The sequence below is a fragment of the Ambystoma mexicanum genome, chromosome 1p (genome assembly GCF_040938575.1).
Source record: "Ambystoma mexicanum isolate Mex_15411 chromosome 1p, UKY_AmexF1_1, whole genome shotgun sequence".
In the NCBI taxonomy this organism is placed as follows: Eukaryota; Metazoa; Chordata; class Amphibia; order Caudata; family Ambystomatidae; genus Ambystoma; species Ambystoma mexicanum.
Genome location: NC_090921.1, coordinates 1,088,461,812 through 1,088,479,762, shown reverse-complemented (window position 1 = coordinate 1,088,479,762; position 17,951 = coordinate 1,088,461,812). Strand labels below are relative to the sequence as shown.

At 44.3% G+C, this 17,951-nt stretch overlaps 1 protein-coding gene across 2 annotated transcripts in view; it reads left to right on the top strand.

The window, feature by feature from the left end:
- The window catches only part of NR1I3 (nuclear receptor subfamily 1 group I member 3), a 994,139-nt gene that overhangs the window by 495,768 nt on the left and 480,420 nt on the right, over positions 1–17,951 (top strand). For both annotated transcript variants that reach the window (XM_069604681.1, XM_069604680.1), the window contains exon 5: positions 11,772–12,049. In XM_069604681.1, coding sequence (XP_069460782.1) covers positions 11,772–12,049 — 278 coding nt within the window. The remainder of the gene's footprint in view (positions 1–11,771; positions 12,050–17,951) is intronic.

Genomic DNA, 17,951 nt, shown 5'->3' with positions numbered 1-17,951 from the left:
TCCTGGTCAGCAGGTTCTGAAGTACCTCGATACAAACAACAAAAAGGTGAGGAATCTATTTTTTGGTACTGTCGAAGAACTCTGCGCCCTTTTTATCTTTTGTGTTCATACAGTTAAGGTCGCATGTGTAATTAGGGTAACCGTGGAGTCCTATAATTCCTCTACTCCACTAGGAAAAGACCATAACACAAAATGTTACCCTTATGTGTTGCTCATGCGCCCAAGTTGTTTTTACTCCATGCAGATGGAGAAAGAAATAAAGTACCACACAAGATTTGTGTTTTGATTCACCAATATTTATATAGAAAACTGTTGCCCTTTAGTGATGACACGTGTTTCAACGTAACCAACGTCTTTCTCAAATCAGGGCTGGTATCAACCCCCCTAGAGTTTTTGAATGCAATGTAACGTGGTGAGAACAGCATATCCTTGTAATTTCTGTGTGCACGTATTTAAAGCATGAACACAGCATTGGATAGACTCTATATAGAGACACAATCTGTGCCCATAATACAAGGCAGTTAAACGAGCATATGTAAATGCTTCCCCTACAGGGACACGGGATTTAACCCATGACTGGATTCAAGCTTTTGAGAACATTTAAGAGGACGGTTACATTGGGTAAGAAATACAATGAACATAAGCATACAATAAATTATTTTAAATATACCAATGTACTCATTAAAAAATAGGATTAACACTATTGACATATTGTTTAACAATCATGTGTTTTTATATTTTTTTTTCTCTTCTCGCTTTCCCACAAACCTCCTTCCTTTTCCCCCCCCCCCAAACATGGCCATGTTATTATCATTTTGTTAATTATTTCTTAATTCATGCATGTGCAAACGTTCTTGTGGACCACATTGGTGTTTACTTAAATCAATTTATTATGCACTGTTTTTGATATTACTTGTCATTTGTTGATACCAGCCCTGATTTGAGAAAGACGTTGGTTACGTTGAAACACGTGTCATCACTAAAGGGCAACAGTTTTCTATATAAATATTGGTGAATCAAAACACAAATCTTGTGTGGTACTTTATTTCTTTCTCCATCTGCATGGAGTAAAAACAACTTGGGCGCATGAGCAACACATAAGGGTAACATTTTGTGTTATGGTCTTTTCCTAGTGGAGTAGAGGAATTATAGGACTCCACGGTTACCCTAATTACACATGCGACCTTAACTGTATGAACACAAAAGATAAAAAGGGCGCAGAGTTCTTCGACAGTACCAAAAAATAGATTCCTCACCTTTTTGTTATTCCTGATCTAGCCTTTGCCCAAAGAAATTATCCCTCACTGGCCAAACTCTTTCTTCAGATATTACCTGAAGAGGAAGGAAAGGAAAAAGGTGGCCCATTCTTCTTAACGACTGGGTGTTTGTACAGGGGAGATGTTGGACTTGATGGCATCCCCAGCTCCAAGATAGTGGTCTAAAGGTCATGAAACAATTATTTTAGAAATTGCTCATTCTCACCTGGCAGTTGGACACCTAGGAACAGCTAAAACCCAAGCCCAAATCGTGAACTGATTTTATTGGCCAATAATGTACGCAGCTATAAAGAATTGTGTCAGTACTTGTGCCCTTTGTTAAAACAGATTTTTGAACTCTGACCTGGTGGGCAGAGCTTCAGAAGGCCAGCCTAGTTTCTTGGAACAGGTTAACCTTCTGGACAAGCCAAACCAATCAAGGTAGCATTGGCGGCGGTCAAGACTAGTTCCTAGTTCTCAGGATGGTGAGGGTGACTGAAAGACCTCATTGAGCACACAGAGTAAAGGACACTTACAAATCACTCCCAGTCAGGTGTATATATATTAAAAATACAAATACATTTATTTCCTGACCTTTGAAAGTTCACCACACAATAACAATCACAGTAATACTGTTAGATCAATACAATCCTATCTACATACATATATACAAGACCAAGTGGCCTAAAGGGTTAATGCACAAACTGGGCCCAGAACCTAAAAGGGGAAGGAAGTAGGTAGTAGGTAGTGCAAAGAGTCTTTGGGCAATTCTGCATCAAATGCAATCCTAACTGAAAGGCAGTCCTTTCCCTAAGATGAGGGGAGCCTATTGCTGAAATGTACATGCAATGCTGGTGCACGTGGTAGTACAGATGGGCGGAATAGGGTCTTTTGCAGAATCTTTAGCAGCTCAGGAAGGCAGGTGAGGGGATGAAGAATAAGTTCCCACTATTCGAAGAGGGTCTCCACAACAGGGCAGAGCAGGTTCCAAGAGTTGGGAATAGTTCGCTAGTTCGCACTAACAGTGGAAATAAGAGGCGCCCTCAGGGGCCACTTGTGCGTTAAAAGGGGTGGAAGCACTAGGGGCCACCGGTAAGGGTTGCTAGTACTCACCGTCCCCCTTCGGCAGTCGAGTCCAATTTGGTTGCAGGTTCAAGTGTGGCAATTCTGCAGCTCTGCGGCTTTCAGCGATGAAGTTACAGCATTGATTCCCAAACAGGACAGTGGAAATTTCTCTGCTCCTGGTAGATGGATCATGCGGGTTTCACTGCAGCAGGATTCAGGGGCAATAGGGGCACAAATATAGTACACCTGCAAAGTTCGTCACCACGGCTGGGCGACACAGTAACCGCGTTCACTCAGGTTCAGGCTCTCTCTCTTTACTCCAGACCTGAGAATGCCAAGTGTACAAATTCGATGTGAAAGTGCTGTGAATACAGAGCTAGCGACATACCAAGTTTGGAGGGTCTCCTCGAAACTGCAGTGGTATCAGGGCAAAGGACCTGCGTAAGCTGGTCAGCCCACTGGTTGGCCCAGGGACCCTTCCGAAAGGCTTACTTGGAGGGTTTTATGAAGGTGCCGAGAATAGTTGGTCCCACTATTCCAATGGGTCGAAGCGTCTTCGCAGACCTTCTAGGACGACCAGATGCAGAGGGATCCAGCAGGGCAAGAGCGGGCTCAGGGTGCCAAACCTTCTAGCGGGTCACCAGCGGTTCCTTGACTCAGCTTCTTAGTTTCAGGATACTTGTATCCTATCCTTTGTTCAGTGAGAACTCCTTTGCACCAAAACGAAGAGGACCCAATGGGAGATCTGCTCAAATACATACACAACATACGTGGACCAATCACGGACCACGGTGGTCCCAGGCATTCACAGCACACCAGACTCTCTGGCACCCAGGATGTGTATTGGAACCAGATAGTCCAGCCCACATCCTGGAAGCACACACACCAGGCATGCAGAAGCCTGCGAAAGCTTGGCATTTCATTGGGAAATGCATGCCCCAATAAGGACTGACTTGGGTCGGCTCGACCTGGGGAAGGTGAAGGGGCAAGATGGCCAAAGGACAGGACAAACAACCTCGTGGCACGGCCATTTTGGAGCCAGGCCACCTGTTTTTGCCAAACACGGTTAATACAGTTTACCTGGCAGGAAAGGGTTAAAATTACATGAAAAGATAAACTGCCATCAGCCCTGTCCGAGGCACATCTGCACTTCTCCTAAAAAATCCTTTGAGAGTATCTAGGGCCTTTGGAAATGACTATTAGACGTAAGTGCACTGTACTGGAAGGTACATTGTGCACTTGTTACATGTTGCAGAAAAGTTGCAACATCGACAAGGACTAAGGGAAACAAAGTCTCCCAGTACTGACTGTCTGTAAGGGCATGTCAGTTTCTCCATAAGAAAAGTGGGCAAAAAGCTCAGAGGAGTGCAGCAGGGGTGTGTGCTCCTCTGGCAAAGTCAGACAATGGTATTTAACATCAGCAAACAATTGGGGGGTTCACAACTGGAGGGAAAATTACCCATAAATGTAAATATTTCCTAACACCCTTTGTCAGAAAACCATTGCCCAGATATCCCCTCCAGCTCCCTTACAACCTTTACCTATTATAGACATACCTTTCTCACGTATAGGTATGGCTATAGTTGGACCTTTGGAACCATCAAAATTGGGAAACCAATATAAATTGGTAATATTGGACTACGCAACCCGTTATCCTGATGCTTTTCCCTTACAGAAAAACACCTCACATTTAATTCCATTTTTCTCAAGAGTTGGTTTTCCGATCTAGTTTTTTGCAACTAGGAACTGTCATTTGTAGAAATGATGTAATTTAGCCCTGATGTAAACCTGTGAAAGGTTGAAACATGTGTTGGCTTTTTTTTAGTGATGAGTGAAAAATAATTGGTTATAAACCTTTCAGTGGCAAAATAAAACTTACAGCGTGTTGTTGAATCAAAACTATGTTCTACTACATAATATTATTTGTATAATCGAAGTAAATATGTGGTTTTGGCACTGGCGGTAGATCTTTCTGAGTAGAATTTTACATATATATATCACTCACAAAGTGATGGCTTGGTTGAGCGATTCAATAAAACCTTAAAACAAATCTTAAAGAAATGAGTTCAAGTGGATGGAAGAAATTGGGATGTTATGGCGCCATGGGCCCTTTTTCCCATTACAAAAACACCACAATCCTCCACCAGGTGCTCCCCATTTGAAAGTTTATATGGGAGCGAACCAAGAGATGTTTTAGATTTGTTACATGAAACATGGGAAGAATGACAGAAACCCTCTCTACTGTAGAGAAGCAGGTGGATGTGTTTTCCTTAGCTCCCGCCCCTTCAAGGCCATCATATTGGAACAGCAGGAGAAGAGCTATATGTGGAACCCCATGTGTTGTCCCTATACTGCATTGAGTGCATGAGAGATGATATGCACTCAGACAACCATACTGAATGTAACCTCTTACTGAAAAAGTGGAAGGATGTCAGCACGCACCTTTGAACATCATGGAGCGCTGAGTGAAATCTGACTCGGGCAGAGTGATGTTGTGAAGAAGATATATGAGGACATACTGAAACGATATGAAAATACTTAAGAGTAACGATGTAACTGAAGTGACAAGAGAAACATGTACAAGATGATAAAATAATCATATATACAAAGAAGACAAAGTAACTTGCTGACCAATGCATGTAAATACGCAGTAACGCAAGGTAGATGAGTCATATAGAAGCTTGCTATAGAAGAAAATATAATGTGGCAAGGATGGCCATGATAGGAAAATGGACGTCGGCTTGTGTTAAGACTCAATTCAGCTACCTCAGAGACAGACCAGGGATGCAGAGTCAGGAGACATTGGAGAAATAGCTTTGTGTGCAAAATAAAGAGGAGTCTGTGTTGGCCAGTGATCAAGGGTTTTATTTTAAGGAATAATTGCCAGACACAAGGGGAGACAGACAGATGAGCTATGCACATAAGACATATTTCTCTTAGATTAAAGAAGAAGAAAACATTTGCAAGAGCCAAGTATTGGACAATTAACAACGGATAAGGTCTATACAAGATGGAGTGAGAAAGTTGCTAGAGGCCAAAAGAAGCACCCAGTATAAGTAAATCAAATAGTCGTAAATAGGAGGTCGAAATGGACAACTTTGCAGTCACCTCACCCGTGATTCAGAAGTCAAAAACAAGGGCTATTCATTAAGCTTCGGATGAGGATAGTGATGTGCTTACACTCCCTCAAGTGACCGAGAACAGAGAGAAGTCTACACCGTCAACTATAGAGTGGATATTTTGGCTTATGGCCGGACTGATGAGAGATGATATATTAATTGGGAAAGTGGGGAGTAATCTGGTGTGACTCGAGCACCAGGGTTTCGTTTTATTTACATGCTGCTACTGAGCCGAAACCCTGAATTTGGGTGAGAATGCTAATTACTCAAAGTGTCTATGGTGCAACATGCTATACAATGTTGCATAGACCAATCTGCTGCCATTTTCTCTGCTATAATCTGCAGAATTATACATGTTTAGAGGCAGTTTGAGGCATGCCTTACAGATGAGGGGCAGCCAATGAAGTACTAACACATATGTATGCTTTAGGTAAATATGTTCCCTTAACCAATTCTTTTCATCAATACGTTTTTGTATTTTGCCACATATAAGGTCATAGATGATGCATATTGGGGTATATAACCTCTGCATAATTAGGCTTGTGTGTGAGTGTGCAACCATCGGTCTGATGTCTGCCAGTTTGCCCGGCTTCATTAAATTGAGAATAAAGTAGTATTTTGCCATATTTTATGAGTCTGTCCGGTTATTTGGTGTTCAACCTTTCTTGAAGAGATGCTTCAAGATGCTAGAGCACACTACAGCTCAGGGGTTAAAATAACATATGGCAGTGGTCCAGTCCATAGTACTGACTACTATGACTAGAACCCATGAATAACAGAAGGAGCACCATGACAAGAAAGCTGTGTTAAGGTAGTTTTCTGTTGGTCAGAAGGTCTTGGTCCTCCTTCACTCTTCAGAAAATAAAATGCTTTCTAGGTGGCATGGTCCTTATGTCATTATAGAACAGACAGGACCTTTTAACTAGCATGTCTCACAACCAGACAGAAAAATGAAGACTCACATCTATCATGTGAATCTTCTTAAAGAATGGAAATAAAATCCTGTTGAGGACACTTCAGTGATGTTAACTAGTCTTATCTGATGAAAATGAGACCAGTATTTTAATCCCTCCAGATCTGGCACAAAATCAGAAACAAGATGATTTGATGGATCGTTTAGAAAAATTCCCTGATGTTTATAGAACAGAACCAGGAAGAGTGACAGGGGTAAATTGTTATAGCCATACCCCTCCAGGAAAGGTTATTCATTTAAAACCTTATTGAATACCTGAACATGGAAAGAATATCATTCAAGAGGAGTTAGAAACTATGTTAAAAGCTGATATTATAGAACCTTCTCAAAGCCCATGGTGTTCTCCTAATGTATTGGTCGCTAAACTAGACAAATCGTGGAGATTCTGCATTGATTTTAGAAAGTTAAATGAGGTTTCCCAATTTGATAGCTATCCCATGTTTAGAATTGAGGAGCTCATTGACAGGCTGGGAACTGCAGTATATCTCTCCACTATTGATCTTACTAAGGGTTACTGGCAAGTTCCAGTTAATCTTGTAGATAAACCAAAAACAGCTGGATTATCCCAATGTCTGGTTTTCTACTTAAGTTTGGTTCTCACCCAGAAAATGGTGTACCCCTGAGTCTGGTTGTCTCTTTCACTATCTCTCTCAAGGTGTGGTTCTCCCCCTTAGTCTGGCTTGCTCCCAGGGCGTGGCCCTCCCTCTGAGCCAGTCGCTCTCTTTGATTCTTCTCTTACTCAGCAAATGTTAGGATTGCCTTCCTTACATACAGGGGTTATTGTGCCTAGGCCTCTGCAGCCCCTACTGCCCTGATACATCTGAGTCTCGTCAGCTCTTCTGGTTTTCGAATTGGCTCTGGTCCCTGAGCCCTCCTGCTTCTTTTCTCTGGGGAAACAGAGCCTCTTGTATACCACCTGGTGCTGGTGCCTGCTCCTTGATTAGCTGATGTGGTCTGGTGGCTATCTGCAGCGTTCTGATTGGGAGCGAGGCTTTGTAGTTTAGAACTCATGTGGGAGGTCTTTAAAAAAGCAGGTGGTCATTATGAAATCATACAATGTGTTCTTGGTGTTTGTTTAGTGACCAGCCAGTTTTCTGCTCTCCCTGGTTGGCTGGCTTTTTTGTTAAAAAAGAAAGAAAGGTTTTCAGCCTATAGAATGTAATTTCTGGGGTCTGCTTGCTTTCTTTTTTCTTGGGAATTGACGCTGTCTTTGCAAGTTGAGCCCCAGATAAGTGTTTTGTATATACAAGCCACACTGCTGAATGGGAGGGGGGCTCTGCTGTTCTGGTTCATTGAGTGTGAGGCACTATAAGTGCATGAGGGAAGTCTTAGGTGTGTTTTCCTTCTCTTCTAGCTGGTATTTGGTGTATGTCACCTCTTGCTTCTGTGGAGAGGGCTAGGTGTTTCTAGCTGGTATTTGGTGTATGTCACCTCTTGCTTCTGTGGAGAGGGCTAGGTGTTTCCATTGAAAGCAGTGTACAGGGTGCCTGTTGAATGCTAGGGTTGTGGTGTTGAGGTTTTGGCCAATCTTGGTAATGACTCGTAGGAACCCTTGATGCAATACTCCTGCCCAAATAGCTGGTAAACTCTCCCATCACCGTGATTCAGGATACCTTGTTGGGGGGATGCAGAGGGACTTGTGAAAATCTCCTCCATGTAGCACCTTCAGGTAGCTCCTCACCTATCGTGTGTGCATAATCGGTCCCTAGAACCCATGTTGTTCCCAGAGAAGGGTGATCAGATGATGTGACTCCATTCCAATCCCTTGCAGTCAGATCGTATGATTGATGCAGAGATGCATGTGCAGCTCTACAGCTATTCCTGGCTGTTCTACTCTTGCTTATTTTCTGGGTTGATTAGTCTTCACTTCTAGTTGATTAGGCTTCACCTCCAAGAGGTGTTGCTCCACCGAAGCACCTACACTCTCTTTGCATAAGGAATCCTTATCCTCATAGCCACTGCTTTCATTTGTACACATTCCAATATTTTGGTTTTGAATTACAGATCCATCCAAATGATCATAACGCATTTCTCCTTGCTTTCCAGTGAAAATTTGAGTGACACTTTGTGTTACTTCTGGACTTCCTAACTGCATCCCATGGGCACAGTTGAACTTGATCCCTTCATGTGATGAAAATAAAACTCAAAGTGAACCGTGACTGTATCTTGTTACCTACTTATTTATATGAGGACGAGATGGGTCATAGTACGTTTTTGGGTGTGATCACAACAGAGCACATATACAATTTTGCCTCTTTCCAGGTCAACTAAGGCATTTGCCCCATTTTCAGCAGACACAGAGCCCCTATGTAAGGAGGACAGGAGAAGCTAAATCACTTTCTTCAATTTCTCCATTAACTGCCCCGTTGGATATGGAATTTAATCTATACAAGCATTACAAGCTTTCCATATCTCTCATTTCCCAACAGACTCTCCGCGGTCCAATCAATCGGTATATCAAGGCTGGACTACTCAAAACCCCTATACCTCGGAATCCACGCCTACCAACTGAATAAACTCCAAAGGGCACAAAACGCAGCGGCCAACATGCTACTTGCGCTCGGTCCAAGAGACCACGTATCCCCAGCCCTTAAGACACTGCACTGGCTTCCAGTAGCCCGTAGGGTGGCTTTCAAAACCTTATGCCTCTCCCATCGACCACTGCATAAAACTGGACCTCGATATCTTCAAGACAAGCTAATACCTTATCATCCCACTCGCACCCTAAGATCAAGCTCAGCCGGCCTCCTAGTAATTCCTGAGACAAACTCAGGCAGGTTAGGCGGATCATCATTCACAGCCTTAGCCCCCACCCTGTGGATCTCCCTCCCACCCCACATCCGCCTAACTGAGGATTTAACGTCCTTCCGCAAACTACTGAAAACCTGGCTCTTCCCCTAAAACCAACCGGTTTCCAAACTAGCATCGTCACAATAACACCGATCCGACAAACTACCTGAAGCAAGAAATTGTCAGCTGATAAACTCGAATGTAAACTAAGAAAGACAAACAGATCTAAACGAGTAATGTAGATCAAAACAATGAAATGGATAATAGGAATAAATCATTGTGAAAATAGGAGATCTAAACTGATGAAATGGACACAATGAATGAGGAGGTAACATAGTAGGTAGATGAAATAGTTAGAATGGATTAAGCGTATAGAACCGATGAATGCACTAAGTGTAAGAGTGCATGAATGGAAGAACAGACGACTAGAAAGATCAAATGAGTATGGAGATCGGATGGAATAGATGAACATACTAAAGCCAATAACTGTGTAGAGTGGTTGGGTGTGTACAGCAGACGAGCGTGTGGAGTTGTTGAGTACGTGCAGAGTTGATGAATACGTAAACACAGAGAAGAAAATAGAACACTGAAGGCCGTAGAACTGATGACTACACTGAACGCACGAACGTCTCAACTGTATGAACGCTTAGACCAGACGAACGTGTAAGAGCGAACGAGCATGTAAAAAGGATGAGCGTGGAGAGTGGATGAATGTAGACTGCTGATGAGAGTGGAGAGCAGATGAGTGTGGAGAGCGGATGAGCGTGGAGAGCAGACGAGTGTGCAGTATGGACGAGCGTGGAGTGCGGACGAGCGTGGAGTGCGGACGAGCGTGGAGTGCGGATGAGCGTGGAGAGCAGACGAGTGCGGAGAGAGGACGAGTGGGGGGGTGGACGGATTTGGAGAACGGACTAGTGTAGAGAACGGACGAGTGTGGAGAACGGACGAGTGTGGGGAGCGGACGAGTGTGGGGAGCGGACAGATATGGAGAACGGACGAGTGTAGTGAACGAGTGTGGAGAGCGGACGAGTGTGGAGAGCGGACGAGTGTGGAGAGCGGACAAATGTGGGGTGCGGACGAGGGTGGGGAGCGGACGAGGGTGGGGAGCGGACGAGTGAAGGGAGCGAACGAGTGTGGGGAGCGGACGAGTGTGGGGAGCGGAGAGCGGCTGAGTGTGGAGAGCGGCTGAGTGTGGAGGAGTGTCTGAGTGTGGGGGAGCGGCCGAGTGAGCGAGAGCGGCTGAGTGTGGGGAGCGGATGAGTATATGAGGAGCGGACGAGGATGTGGAACGGATGAGTGTATATGGAGCAGATGAGCGTATGTAGAGCTGATGAGTGTATGTGGTGCAGATGGGTGTGTGAAGCAGATGAGTGTGTAGAGCGGATGACTGTGTGGAGCGGACGAGCGTATGGAGCGGATGAGTGTGTGGAGCGGACTTCCGCATGGAATGAATGAGTGGTTGGAGCAGATAGGTATGTAGAGCAGATGAGTACATTGAACGGATGAGTATGTTGAACAGATGAACAGTACATAGAGCAGATGAGTATGTTGAGCGGATGAGTGTGTGGATAGGATGAGTATATACACCAGATGAGTGTGTAGACCGGATGAGGGTACAGAGCGGATGAGCATACAGAACAGAGGAGTTCACAGATCGGACGAGTATACAGAGCGGATGAGTGCGTAGGCAGACGGAAATACATGCGCTTGGTAGACTGGAGTGCATGCGCGGGGAGGACAGGAGTGCATGCGTGTGGAATCCATGAGAGCACGCGCAGGGGCACACTGGAGAATGATAGATAGAACAGTGCTCGCAAGGCGAACTTGAGTGTTAGTGTGTCAAGCAGACTGATGTGTGTAGGACAATCTTGAACGCCTGAAATGAATAAAAATGCACAGAGCTGACCTGATCGCATGGAATTGCCTGACGTACATAATATGTTTTGGAATGCAGAGAACATTTGAAAGAGCATATATCTTACCACACCCCACGCTTACTCTCTTCTTTACACCACCACTCAAATAGAACACAGAGATACTATGACACCATTCGGTATAACTGTTCTCATATCAACATCTCCCGCTCACCCCCATCACTCTAAGTAAACACTGCTGGTTCCACACCCCCCAGCTAGGCGTTCTCCTCAGGCCTAACGCAGCCACACTCGGTCGGGATAAAGCCTGTCTGAGCAAACACATACTCCTGATCTCTTAACCACCACACCTACCACTTAGAAGCAGCTACCACACGAATTCCGCACCAGCTGCACACATACCTGGTGCGCACACGCACTATTGGACTCTCTCTACTCTCTCTACTGACTCGAACTTCGGTTCCCAAGGGCGTTCAACCTACCAGCGCCTTCAGACCATACCAATGGTATATAAGGCGCTATATAAATGCAAAATAACAATAACAATAACAACATGACATTAAGTAGCATAGCAGAAAAATGATTGACATTGCCTAGGCTGAGACTGACTTGTGGGGTTTGTGGACACCTGCATCTTGCATACAATGTAACCTGTCACATACATTGTCACTCAATGTTCTGCTTTTCTCCACAGCCACCAGAAAGATTGTTTGCCCATGCTAGAAGAACGAATGACAGGAGGAGGTGTTGGAGCCCTGGAAGTCTTTCCCTTTCCCCTTGCAGCTTGTCCTCTGCCTCAGAGGAGTGTCTGTCGAGTGACTCTGAGATGTCATGTGAAGGACAAGGACGACAGCAGAACGAGGAGTATGTTGGCTCCTCGGAGGCAGCCTTGTTGCTTCAACACTTCTCCGACCTCAGCACATTCATGATCCAGCAATTAATCAAATTTGCAAAGGACATCCCAGATTTCCGGTGAGTCTGGACATGTCTGTGTATTTGTCTTGATGTGCATTTGCATATGTTATATATGATCTAAAACCAACATGAGTCTAAAACTGACACTCTCTGTGGCCCTTTGCAGAGAATGTTAGGGGTGGATGTGCCAACTGATTGAAAAGTTGAATCATGTCAGATGGGGGATGTTGTTGAGTATCCAGCAAAATGGACGGATTGTGATTGATCTAAAAACCACTATCTACAGCAAAGAGGGAGCGTGAAACACTCACTACGTGACTTGTGATTCTGAGAGGAACACAGTGGCAACACTCACGTCCATGCTAGCTTCCCGATTCTACCCTGATCTTAATGCTGATCAGAGAGGCCCAGAAGGTTGACGACTTCCCTTCACGCCGGGCACCCCTAGCCACTTGGAACACTCTCCAATCTACCTGATCTGATGATAATGACCCAGTAGGCACTGATCGGAGCTAAGTAGGAAAATTACCTCACCTATGACATCAGCAATCCGGGCCTGAACTTGGCAGAACCTTGCTTCATAGTGACCCTTCGGTTTCATAGATTACTTTCCCTATCACAGTCCCAATGGATGATTTACTGCAGGAATGCTAGCAAGGTACCAGCCCAAATGGGGGAAGAAGGGGCCCATTGTGGAGCACTGTTCAATGTTGTGTTTTGAAGCCTGAACTGAGAGACAGTCTTGCATAGTGTTATTTAGACCTACAGATCCAGTACTCCTGCTTGTCTACTGTGCTGAAACTACCAATTTGCAAGTGATTACTGCTGGATGTGAAACAATAATTTGGATATATTCCAGATTATCCGTTTTAACTGACGTGATTGCTCTATAGTTGCACAGTATGACTTAGACTATTGTTTCTTGAACATCTCCACTGCCTTCTGTTAAACATAGATACCCACATCCCACCTCTCCATTACCACCCTGATTGCCTACACTACTAGTGTAATAAATACACCATAGAGACTGCCTGACTATACAGCTCTCGTTCACCATGAGGCATGGAGCGTGCAAGCAGGGCCCCATAGAAAACTACACTTCTGTTCCGATAAATCAAAATACATCGATGGCTTTGCCCAAATCGGATGTAACCACTAGTGGAGAACCTAAATCTGAATTGTATTGTAAACAGTTTTGAGGAGCATGAAAGAAGGGTTCACAATGGTGGGATGTAAGCTAGACAATCTTACAGCAACAGTGTGATCATTAAAGGTAAAACTAGATAAAGAAAGTATGCTCTAATTCTACAACTACTTCTGACTGGCAGTGGCATGAGGTGTTGCATGAGGAACAGCAGGCCCATATTGGGGTGAAGAGGGTGAAGGAGAGTTCACTGGAGGCCAACATCACATGGCATTTGGGAACATGCAGGGAAGAGGACTTCCTGGGACACCACCGACTTCCTGAGGCACCACAGATGGCGGTGCATGGAAGGGACATCTTGGTGAGGGTCCTGTGGGCAGCGCTTCGGGTGGGTCCTTGAGCTTGGCAGTAGTAACAAGCTGTTTTGGATGCTATAGACCAGAAGCATTTGTGCGCTCTGAGGCCATCATCATCCACTGGGGAGAGCTATAGCTGCTCCGGTATGAGGTCTTCAGTACGCAGGCCATTATGGTGAACCTAGCAGCCAGTGTTTGTGGCCGTGAACCATCAGTGCACTTTGCTTTAACATTGTTGACCAGGCCAGGCTGGACTCAGTAGCGGATTTTTTGAAGGCCCATTTCTATTATCTTAACTATCTGGATTCCTGTGTTTGTGACTTCCATTTTTCTATTTTCTGGACTTTTAGTATTTTTAAGGATTGCCCCTTCTAATGTTTTTACTTTTGTTGGAGGTGGCTTGTTTTTGTGTTGCAGTTTTTCATTAGGTTGCTTGACTTTCACTTCTACTGACTTGATGGACCATCAAATCAATATTCTTCCTAAATTGTTCTTTGGTTCACTTTTCTTTTTGTTCTCTCTGCCTGATTCTGCTAATGATTTTCAAATTACATCTATTGTACCAATTCATTCATTTTTGTAAAGCGCCTTGGCATAAAACACTAGAAGCAAAATTAACAAAACAAGCAAAAACGTTGCTGCGTAAGGAGGTTGCCACAATTGCAGCTAAATGAGATGACCTTGAATCTAGGTTGCGCACAAATAACCTCCACATTTTTATACTTCCAAATAATGTATCCATAGGGAATATGGAATCATTTGTTGAATCCTCTATTAAAACAATTCTTGATGTTCCCTGTGAAGGCATCAAGAAGCAGACACAAACAACTGAGTAAAAACATGGGTCACAAACTTTAATTCAAAAAAGAAAAGATTGGGAAAATGCCTAACTTGCCCTATACTAAGGTGGGATTTCCTTACCTAACTAAAACGAAGGATAGTCTTTGTCAGGAAGTCCAAAGCAAATATCTGTCTGTGTCCAAAACCTATACTTGCCCTCACAACTACTTGAATATAATGTGTAGGGATGTCAGCATCAAAATGAACAGTGTTCAAATAAGAGTTCAGAGCGTCTACCAGCTCGTTGTTGGAAAGGGAGTTTCCCTTCCCCAAGATTCAAGATGGTTCACTTTGGCAAAATGAGGGGTTCTCTTCCCCACGCTTTCAAGTCTCACAATGTTCAAAAACCAATACAATTCTCTTGGATACTTCTCAGCGTTTCTGGCAGCTTTGCCTTCCATCAATTTCACCAATATCACAAAAAGTTCAGTTCAATCAGATCACCCACGTTTCCTCTTGACATTCACACAGAAAATTATGGGTGAGTTACGTGGCTTTTCCTTTAGGGGGGATGTATTCCGTCTAGATGCAGTTGCCGGACCACATGCTCCACCCATTACAGGTCATGCAACAGACACACCTTACTTGCTTCTTCTTCACAGTTATACAGCCCCTGTTTCAGCTTCATAGCGGTATTGGATTTTTCTGTTGTGACTCTCCCAAGACTTGTTTTGCCACCATGCACTTGGTATACTTTCAGATAGTCTTAAAGCTTTTGCCACTTCTTATTCTTTCAGTTTGCACAGTTCTTTACATTCTTATGGCACTTGCCAGTGCCTCGTTTTCTTCAGTTTTCACAATCCACAGTTATCTTTTTATCAGGTGATATCACCAATTGCTTGCAATTCAAATCGTGTTCAATCACACTTGCTTTTTTATTAGGTATTCAAAACATAAGGCTGCATTTCATTCCATTCAAGCACATTGCATAACTTGCCATCAAATTCCCAGTTTACTCCCCTGCTGGTAATTTGTACCCTGCTCATGGGCGTTTTCACACTTTTCAAATACTTATATTTCTCTGGCCCTTTCTTAGACTTCTCAATTTCATTCCATATACAGTTCGGTATTCACAAATACTTCTATTCACTTTCTTAGCCTTCAAGTTATAGCCTTCAAGTTAGCGCATTGTCAAAAGTCTTTCTTGTAAGCTGGACCAGCATTCAATGTGCCTAAACAGTCCCTTGCTCACTCGCGAGTGATCCAATCTGCACAGATCACATTGTTTACCCCACAGCATCTCACAGTCACTCAAACTCCTTTCACCCACCGGATACCCTGTACTGACCTTCGCGTTGGCATGCTCTCTGTGGCTGTCGCCTCTCCCGGCTCTGCGTGCCTTGATTACAGGATCACTGTGGCCTCGGTTGAACGGAGAAGGAGCCCTCCGACTCCTGCAGGGTTGCAGGCCAGTTCTGCTACCAGGGACCTTTCCCGCTTCCGCTGCAGTGACTCTGCAGCTTCTGGACTCTCCGGGCACGCGTCTCTCTGGTCTCTCATCTGGCTTTTCCTGCAAGTGTCCCACAGGCGATCTCATTAGCCTCACCTGAGCAGGCCATTTATACTGCCCTCTAGGCCCCAGGAGCGAGAAATGTTCCTTTACTGAGTAATGGTCATGGTACTTGGCATCCCTCTTCCTCGTCCCAGTGCCAGAGTGGTGTTTGTGCATGTCTGTGTTAATAAAGAGAGGATGTACAACTCTGGGTTGTCTCTTCCTTGTTTCAGTACCTGTTTGGGGTATATTGGTAGAGTGTTTTCTAGAATAAGAGGGTAAGGTTTGATAATAACCATATAAAGTCTAGGGGGATGATTGACTCCTTGTGAAAGGGAAATGGGGGATACCGTGTCTCACCCAAGGATGCCTCATCCCCACTCTCCAAGTCTCCTAAACCCAGGTGATCCTCCTTCGCATATCCACCCCCAGGGTCAGGATCCGAAAGTGACAGCTTTTCCCTGGCCACCTTGGGGAAGGATATATTGGGGAAAGAAGTGAGGACGCCCTCAGATTTCTCACCCCCCGATTGTCTCCCCATTTTACAGTTGAGCAGATACACCATACTTTTTCTGCCAAGACCCAAACCTGGAACACTGCCAAGGCCCATTATTGCACACCTCTTAACTATTGCGATCGAGATACAGCTCTGCGAAGAGCGAGAGAAAGTGGTGAGCTGAAATAGGAATTTTCCAGGATATATCTCTATCCAGACTTCTTACCGGCTGTACGGACAGCCTGGAAAACAATCAGTCCAGTGTAGCAGATGCTATGACAAAAACACGCCTTATGCCATGCTATTTCCTGCCAAGTTTAGGATTCAACATGAGAGCTTTTCTTGGTTCTTCACGACACCGGAATAAGCCTTGTTATATGTTTAGGCTAAGCTACCAGTAAACCAAGTTAAACCAAGCTCTTGTACTCGCACCCCTCATGCGTCATCTACAAACAAGATAGTTTAAGAAGAATGGGGGTGTTTTTCTCAGAGTTTGAGACGGTGTTCTATGTATTTGTGCCTTAATGCAGTTTAAGATTAAAGATATCAAGCTGAGAGAATAGTAGATGCATTGCTGTCTCTCCTTTTGTTCTGCTGGGTGGACCCTGAAGGAGACATAATGGACACTGCGGGTGGTGGAGAGAGGAGGAGAGAGAGAGGGCGCTGCTTTACGCAGCAAGGGCTGCAGAAGCGTAGTCCTTTAAGTTGCGACAACGTGAAATGAAAAGCTTTTATTTCCACCTGTCAACATAGTTGAGTGCTGGTACCCTCTTTTAGGTGTTGAGAAAAGTGAAGGTACTCAAACGCTAAAAAATAAGAAGTGCAGGTACTGAGGGCCGGGTAGGGCCGGTCCATTTAAAGCACTGCATTTTCCATTCCATTCGGGAGACACTTGTCCAGGCAGCTTTTAACTACTTTGCATTCTGGGTCTTGTAGGCCTGGATTTATAAATGGGGGAAATCAGGACAAGTCCCAGAATGTAAACTTAAAACCAGGACTGGATTAGTGTCTCCCAATTGCAATAGATAATGTTAGCATGTATGTCCTCACATCATAGAAGACTGATGCCCTACCTCCCTAATTGGCCCTTGATTGGCATGTTCAGGGCTCAGCGTTTTTCCCCCACGATTGACCAGTTTCAGTATTAAAAATGAGCAGCTCTGAAATGGTCTTGAGTTCACATCACGTGGTGCAAGGAAAGCTTTAATTTAAATGATGCTCAAAATCCGCAATCTCCCCCTCAATTAAGACCCAGCTTCTAAAATCGCTGCAGACTTTTATAGATGGTACACACGAGGAACCCGCACAACCTGTAAAACACCCAGCAGAACCCGCCGCTGAGAGAAGCAACGCAGAACATCCAAAAATGAAGAGAATTCTTTGAAGACAACATTTGATTTATGAATACCAAATGGGTATTCTGTAAACATATGTCAGAAAACATGCTGTCCTAATATTTGCAGTAAGAGGCATGGAAAACCTAGAGGTCTATGCTGAAAAATGTAGATATTATCTGCCTCATCACGAGTTTGGCGGTAACCCTTAAATGCAGCGGTAATGCTATTACCGCTGCATTTAAATGTCCGCCAAATCACAGGTTTGGTGCAGTTGCCCCCAGCTATGAGCTGGGG